The sequence below is a fragment of the Mus pahari genome, chromosome 13 (assembly GCF_900095145.1).
Source record: "Mus pahari chromosome 13, PAHARI_EIJ_v1.1, whole genome shotgun sequence".
Lineage (NCBI taxonomy): Eukaryota > Metazoa > Chordata > Mammalia > Rodentia > Muridae > Mus > Mus pahari.
Window position 1 is genome coordinate 93,764,876 of NC_034602.1, and position 8,418 is coordinate 93,773,293.

Genomic DNA, 8,418 nt, shown 5'->3' on the forward strand with positions numbered 1-8,418 from the left:
AGAGGAGGGAGAGGGGAAGGGGGAGGGGAAGGGGAGAGGGAGAGGGAAAGGGAGAGGGAGAGGAAAAGGAAATATAGTGATTCTATAGTTTATTCCCTTTCAGCCATGGTAAGGTCTTAGGACCTCAGGTTACAAAATCATTCCTTTGCCAGAGGTAAACTGGGAGAAAAATGATAACAAGCAAAGCATTAAAACCCACTAGGAAGAGTTTGACTTGGTAAACAAATGCTCTTGACAGCAAGGGGGACAAAGAAGACCTTAGGATGGCAAAGAGCTTTGAATGAAGAGGGCTCGAAGCCAAGTTTGTGGGTGAGAAAGCGCTCCCAGGCCTCGATCCTTAGGGTGTGTCTTAGCAGCAGCAGCAGCTGCCCCCGAAGGTTTGTAAGGGCGGACATTCTTGGCCTCCAACTAGCGTGACCGTCTGTGAGCCTGTTTTAATAAGTCTTTGAATCACGTTCAAAGGTAGACATACCTGAGAAGTGCAAGTTTAGAACACGGGAATGTGACCTGAGAATGTTTTATACACACACACACACACACACACACACACACACACGTGTAAATCTGGGTTATGTTTGGAGGGTGCATCAGGTTGCAGATGTTCAGGGGCTCATACAAAGGTCACGTCAAAGCACAGGGCTGTTTGGAGAACTAGGAGTCTGAAACTGATAACTCAGATGGGGAGGGTGGGCTGGAGAAGTAGCTCCGTGTTTAAGAGTGCTTCCTGCTCTTTCAGAGAAGCTGAGTTCTGTTTCTAACACCCATGTCCAGGAAATTACAGCCCCCTGTAATTTTAGCTGCAGAGGCTCTGATGCCCTCTTCTGGCCTCCACAGGCACCTGCGATTGTGCACATACCCACACACAGACAATGCATATTCATAATTGAAGTGGAAACTAAAGGGTTCTTTGGAAAGCCGGTTGGATGGTGTTTTGGTGGGGCAAACCTGTGAAGGTGTGTTTAGCTGAGTGGACACAGGTGAAAGGCTAAGACAGACTCATGAAGGAACATTTGGCTGAAGCAGACACAGGTGAAAGGATCGTCTGTTAACGCACGCTCCTGAAAGGACACCTACCTGGTGTATTTGTGAAGTGTTTGCCAGTGGGTCAAGCTGCCGTTGCTGACCTGTGAACTGAACTGCCTATTTCCAGACAGCACAGGCAGGAGTTGCTCCAAAGAACCTTTCTAAACAGGTCCACTTCCCCCTTATTCTTTCTTTCCCACTACCTCTGGTGGGTGGTGGGCTAGAAGGGGGAGCGTGTTAAAGTATTTAAGAACCATCAGTAAAAATAGGTTTTACAAAAATTAAAGTTACACATAATTTTAAAAAAGTGTTTATAAAGAAGAGAGAGAGACAGAGACTGAGAGCGTGAGAGGAAGAATACAGGGAGAGGGCAAGGGTCAGGCAGTGTCTCTACCTTTTGTTTGTGTTCTGTTAGGCAGCTCTGACAGATCTACTCAGAGCCTTCAATGTGGGAATGGCATGGCCAGTTGGCATCGGATCCCATTACAGATGGCTGTGAGCCTCTATGTGGTTGCTGGGGATTGAACCTCTATAGAAGAGCAGTCAGTGCTCTTAACCACTGAGCCATCTCTCCAGCCCTGTAAAGCAAGAGGTTTGCAGGGAGACAGTGAGTGTCCTAACTCAGGTAGTGGTCCTGCAAATGGGAAGGGTGGGGCGGACCTAGGATATCTTAGGAGGGATGAGCTGATACAAGGCTTCAGTGTGTGGATTGGAAGTGGGAGGCTGGAGGAGCGGCGAGCGAGTCTCGAGTGGACCGTGTCAGCCTTCTGGCTGGGATTAGTGGGCGGTTTGCTCACCGCACCGTGAACAGCCGGAAGAATACACGAGGATAAGCAGGTCTGAGAAGGAAATTGTGAGTTCGGTTTTCAACACGTTCAGCCCAGGTGAACAGAAAACATGTGTGGGAGGGGAGAAGAGAAGGGATTGGGGAAAGGGTGGAGAACAGGATGAGTCAGGGAGGGTGGAGGAGGAAGAGATGAGAGGACGACACAAGGCCGTGCCCAGATTTGGGGCTACTGTGGTACACCTCGCTGTGCTTCCAGTTTTATTTCCGGCTTCCTCGGAACTGAGTTTAGCAAATTGGTGGAACCCCGAAAAGCGTGCAAAGGATTGATGTCTGGCTTCCTAGCTAGGTAACCAGTTTGTTGTTACTGCCATTTGCTCTGTGAGAGCAGAAAGAGAATTAAGTTATTTAAAACTGTGGTGCAAGTCCAAAATAGTCTTCCCATCGTGTTTCCGAGTGAATACCTTTGCATCTGCTCCAACACAATTTTTAAAGTGGAATACTCCCTCTCTCTCCCCTTCGATCGGTGGGCTACTTTCTTCCTGCTAAATCTTTCCCATCTGTGAACTTTCACAGTTGCTTTACACCTTCAACCCCAGCAGTGGCTAGCAGCCTGTCTTGGGATAGTCTTATGATCCTGTCCTATTTGGCAATCAGGGTTCCTGTGCGCGCCCCACACTTCTGTGTTGTCAGAGGAAGGAACTCCATAAGTAGTGAAAAATCTCTCCTCCTCACTCCTCCAGCCAACAGTAGCCAAAGGTCGCCATGTCATTTAATGAGTTTCTGCAAGGGAAAGGCACACCCTCCTGGACCCCGTTGCTCTTGCCAGGCTCCAACATGGCCGGCCACCCGGAGTCCTTCCAGAACATCCCTCTCCAGCCTTCCGCACTCCCGTTTCACCTTCCGTCCCCCGCGCTCCCCAGGGTCAGGACCCGGGAGGGAGCCTGACAGCCGCCTGGCTTCCCGCCCCCCTCGCCAGACCCGCCCACCGCCCCGCGTCGGCCAATCGGAGGCGGTGCTGCGACGACTGGCAGGCCCGCCCGACCCCGCCCCCAGCCTCGCTGTGGCCTGCGGCTTCCCAGCCAGTAGCGCCGCTGTCGGTGGCGCGGGCCGGTCGTGTGGACCCTGCCGTGTCGCGGGCGCTTGCCGCGGGCCACAGCGAGCGCAGCGCCGAGACCGTCAGCCCCGCGGCGTCGAGCATGGACTTCGAGGACGGTGAGCGGCGCGCGGGGCGGGCCGCCGCGGCGGGCGGGCGGGCGGGCGGGCGGCGGGCGGCCTGCGCCGGGGGTCTGTTTACCGCCTCAAGATGGCCGTGTGGCTTTGTTCTGTGGGCCGCGCAGCGACCGCGGGCCCGGCCCGGAGCCCTGTGGTCCCGGAGCCGCACGCGGGGGTGCGGTCGGCCCGAGGCCCTGCTGTCTAGGGGGGTCGGCCTCGCTGCGAGCCTCGGGGCCTCGCCCGCGGCCGCCTGCAAGTTCCTGGCCTCGCCGAGCGGCGACCGGGCCCACGGGGCCCACGGGGCCCTCGGGGCAGCGACCCGGTGGCGGGTGGAGCCGGCCCTCACCGCGTCGCCCCGGGCTCTGGAATCTCGCTCGACTCAGGCTGCCTCGGGCTCGTGCGATGCGTCTCCGTGAGAGACGAGTATAAAGGGCGTCTCTAGGCGTTCCATCGAGGTGGGCTTCGGTTCCCCCAAAAGCAGAATCTGCAACGTAGCAGACCGAGCTGTTTAATATCTCACCCGGGTTACCTGCTAGTGAATACCGCGTCTGAAACAGTCCCGTGACCCAGTTCATTATTATTATTATTATTATTATTATTATTATTATTATTATTATTTTAGGGGTGGTGGTGGTGGGGCTTGTGTATGAATGCTACCAAAGTTAGAATTCTGGCACAGCAAGCCCCAGATGCCCTTCACGTTCAGCTAGATCGGTGCACAGCAGCCCGTGTTGGACTTGCTGATGAAATAAACCGAATTGTAACGTTGCTTTTCAGCTTTCCCTGGCAATAAAGTACAGTTAATTTGGCATCTTCAAACCTTGCTCAACTTTTATAGGAATCAGTGTCAAGATAAAGTGATCTATAGTAGTGACAGTGTTAGGGAGCCGAGGGACAGTTTGTAGGATTAAACTGGGTGTAATCTCGAGGAACTAGCTATTTCTAAATAGAACCGGTTCATTTCTTGTGAAGGAAGCCTCTGCCTCCACCAGAAATGGTCTTTGACATTGAATAAGGTGTGCTTTTTTAGCGTAGGTCGTATTGCATGAGCTTTTGATTTTTGATTTGCCACAAGAAGTTGAGGCTGTCAAGTGTAAATATAGGAAAAAGAATCACCCTTTTCGGAGTGCTTTTCAGTTGCTTTGAAATATAGTTCAGCTCTTCAGAATAGCATTGTCCTGCTTGTGCTTTGGGGTTGGACTGTGACTCATTCTGATATAGGTGACTCTAAACTGCAACTTTGTACAATAGTCAGAATTGACATTGAAAAGAAAAAGTATGTTTAGACCAAAGTTTGATGACACTACCAACCTATGTGGTGTGCCAGAAGTTAACCTTGTAGTGTGTGCAGAGTGGGAGGAGTCAGTCAGTAAGGTAATCCATTTTCTCTAGAGGATTGAAAAACAGCGGTCAAATTTGGAGTATTTGCTTTCATTATAATTATAATAAAAATAATGAACAATGTTAGTGATAAATCATCTCTTAATAGCCCATCCTTTTCCCCATCCTTAGTCCCCAATGCTGCAGTTGGGCTGTAGATTTGAGTGTATCTGAATCTGATCCTGTCATGTACCAGGGTTTGGTTATATCTAGAAGCTCCGTATTCATTTCCGTTCTTCCAGTCTTTATTTGTAGAGTTAAATAAAGGCTTTAACATTATGCCTGGATGGATACAGCCCACACACTCATACATATATGCATATGTGTTTTTTAGACAGGCGTCTAAAGTATTTAGAGAGAACAGATGAAGTGATAAAATAAATACTGACCTTGGAACATTTGTATTCCGTAGGATCAAGTTTCACATCCATCACCCTTTTCGCAAATTTGTTTTACCTTTGCTTTATGTAAGTTAAATTAATACTGGGTCTCCTCTTTTGGCAGTTACAAATATGGACATAAACTAGTTTTTACATTGCCACTAGGCAGTGAAGGAGTGATGTGCCTCCCCAAGTGGATGTTTGTAATTATTTGTACCCCAGTTTTTTTGGTAATTAATTTAATGCCTGAGTAGATGAGAATGAATGTAACTCTGGGCTTTTGCTCACACCACACTAACTCCTTGTTGTTTATGTATCTTCGTAGATTACGTGCACTCTACTTGCAGGGGTGCTTACCAGGACTTTAACGGTGAGTGTCCTCTTGCATTTCCTTTTTACTTTCTGAGGGAATATAGTTTGGCTTTTCTCTTCATATCCATAGAAACACAAGTATTAATGCAGGAAGCCTGCCCACTTTGTTTCAGATATTCTTTTCACTCTTGATTTATAAATCTCAGTGTTAATGTCATACTATATATTGTGTGTGTTTTTCTGGTGTGTGTAAAAGTGTGCATGTACACTTGCTAGAAATCTCATAAAATCCATCCAATTATTCTGCCACAGTGATATCTCCAGTTCTGTGTATAGTATTTGAACTTGGGGTCAGAACAAGAAGTTAGATTACTTGGACTTCGTATCTGTTTTACTTTATTTAGAATTCTTTTATTTGTTACCACTTTCTCAGTGATTGATTTTCATGAAACTGGCTGAATTTTGTTCAGTTACATAGATTTAAGTAGATTTTTATCTTGGTTCTATGCAACTTTTGTTGTAAAACGTGTTGGATTTGTTTTTGAGGCCATTTTTCTCTGACCACCAAAGGAAAACATAAAGAGCCCTGGATACTTGTTAACAAAAGCCTGATGTTGGCTTGTGATTAGTAGTAGTTGTAAGAGATATGCAGAATACCATGCATATTGTTTTGATAGTTATTAGTGTTAAGGCCTAAGATGATAACAGAAAAAGGAAGCACAGAATAATTTGGAGGTTAAAAAAACAAAACATTATATGAAAGACATGAGGGAGTGGTAAATATGTTTGACTACCAGACAATGCAAAATCCGGCTGTTGTATCAAATACATATTCATGAAACCAAAGCAAATGCACTACTAAAGTCTGTGTCATTAACAATGTTTGTGTTTGTGTGTGTGTGTGTGTGTGTGTGTGTGCGTGCTTTTCTGTGTGTGTACCATGTATGTGCAGTGCTGTTGCACTCCAGAAGAAGGTGTTGGATCCCCTGGAACTGGGGTGACACATGGTTGTGTAGCTTGACATGGTGCTGGGATCCAAGCCTGGGTCCTCTGTGAGAACAGCAGGTACTCAGCTCTGACCTGCTGAGCTGTCTTTCTGGACCCATTCTTATGGAAGTAGTTAATTTTTAGCATCTCTAAAAATTAAGAGATACTTCAGATTTGGGAAGGGCTATTGTCATTTAGAAAGTATTATGTACCCATTCTTATAGAAGTAGTTAATTTTTAGCATCTCTAAAAATCAAGAGATACTTCAGATTTGGGAAGGGCTATTGTCATTTAGAAAGTAATATGTATTTAAAGAGTGCTGAAGAATCTTTTAAAGACAGTGATGTAGTATGATTAACCAAGTTTAATTTTGTGTCAACCTTAGGCCAGATTAGAGGATGGAAAATTGGCTAAAGAAAATTTTAATACATTTGTAAGTAGGGAAATGATGATACTCATTTTAAAAAATGTTAAGATGTCTCCTATAAGAAACTAACAGAATGTAGAAGCTATTAATAATGAGTAGAAAACAGTTAAATAAAAATGAGCCCAAGATTTTAAGGTAAGTTTAGTTAGTGGGTTTCTGAAATGATAGAAAGCTTTGCTGGAGAATTAGAGGTGATTTCTATAGGTAGTCCTTGGACTTCAAAATTACATAGGTCAAGTTTATTTCGTTACTAACATTAAAAGCTCCCTAATATTGCATCTTATCTATTTTTCTAATGTAACTCCAGTAATGATTCACCTCTGAAGATATTGTCATAATTCCTTAGAGACATTGTCACATGAGTATTGTTCAGGCTATCTAGCCTAGACCTCTTGGTGCTTAATTTTAGGCAAAGGGTCCCTAACTGTGGGCAGAGTCCTCTGAATATTGACCTCTGGCTAATGTCCCCTACTTGGATATACTTGGAGATCTTAGTTGTTTGCATTTTATAAATAAGAAACTTAATTTCACGGGTTTGGTTTCACTTCATTTAGCAATACCTTTTTAGTACTTGCTGTGTATCCAGGGAATGTTCTGAGACCTTGGACTTTACCTGTGAACAGAACAGACAGATAATTCTGCCTTTGTGGAACTAATTTCCAGTCTAAAGGAGTTAATACACACAGAATATAGTTTTAAAAATAATGTATGTTAGAAGATAAAAATTTTGAGAGAAAAGCTCAAGAAAAAGATGACATTTGAACAGAGACTTGGAGGAGGTGGGGATGCAAACTCTGAGGCAGTCTGAACCAAGACTATACCAGACTTTAGGCAGTGCTAACTGAAGCTGTGTTGGTTCCAAATGAAGCCAATAGTATATCTGTGGCCTTGGGTTTTCTATCTTTCCACTGAGGTAAAACAGAAGGAAGGCTGTGGTACAGATTTTCTCCACAGCAGGTTTTAGAAGGGTTTTTATTTTTCATCCTCCATGTTTCCTTATTTCATCCCTTCTTATGTAAATAGCAGATGGAAAAGCAAGAACATTCTTGGTAGAGGGAAATGCAAGAACAAAGGTAGGACGAACTTCAAAGAGGAAGAAGACTGGTTTGACCAGAGCAGACTTTTTGCTGAGCAGTTTGAAGACAAGGCTAGAGAGGCGGGGTATAGCAAAAAGGCATTGAAAAGTCAAAGGCAATCTGCTTATATATAAGAACCAACAGAAAACAAAGTCTTAGAAGAGGTGTGGTAGTGAGCACCACAGATGGAAGGGGGAAGCATTTTTGGTAGAAGGAGCAGTAAGTGGAAACATGGGTATATACCTGCTGTGCTCTGGAAACAGCAAGGAGCCTTTGTAAGTAGAGTGGAGCAAATGAGGGTGTGAGGTAGTCCTTAGGGTTAAGAGGTGAGAGGGCAGAGCATATATGGTTTCTCAACCTGGGCACTGTTGACATTTTGGATTAGCTAGTATTTTATAGGCTAACGTGTGCATCCCCATTTTGTGCAATCACTGCAGAATGTTGGTTCCTATATGGTAGATGTCAGTAGTACTTACATGTCTAGATGTGAGAACTAGAAATGTTTATGGACATTGCAGTGTTCCTTGGCAGGTGTGTGATAAGGAGGGAGGTGGCGTGGTGGAGTTGCTTCTGGTTAGCAATGCAGGCATGAGGACCTGAGTGTGAATCCCCATCACCCACGTCAGCAGTAGAGACTTGCAGTGTGACACTTGCTGTGCTCACTGGCTCCAAGGCTCAGCAAGAGGCCATCTCAAGGGAGTGAAGCAGACAGTTAGAGCCAAACACTTCAAACACTTGTTGTCCTCTGGTGTACACACATGAGAGAGAGAGAGAGAGAGAGAGAGAGAGAGAGAGAGAGAGATGTGAGAGGCTGGCCGCTGGTACACGAGAGAG

The 8,418-nt window shown here is 45.6% G+C and overlaps 1 protein-coding gene across 1 annotated transcript in view; it reads left to right on the forward strand.

Moving 5' to 3' along the window:
• Positions 1 to 2,897: 2,897 nt before the first annotated feature.
• Znf326 (zinc finger protein 326) overlaps positions 2,898 to 8,418 on the forward strand; it is a 34,970-nt gene continuing 29,449 nt past the window's right edge. The window contains exons 1-2 of the mRNA XM_021210470.1: positions 2,898 to 3,022; positions 5,108 to 5,152. Of these exons, the coding sequence (XP_021066129.1) occupies positions 3,007 to 3,022; positions 5,108 to 5,152 (61 nt within the window). The 5' untranslated portion in view covers positions 2,898 to 3,006. The remainder of the gene's footprint in view (positions 3,023 to 5,107; positions 5,153 to 8,418) is intronic.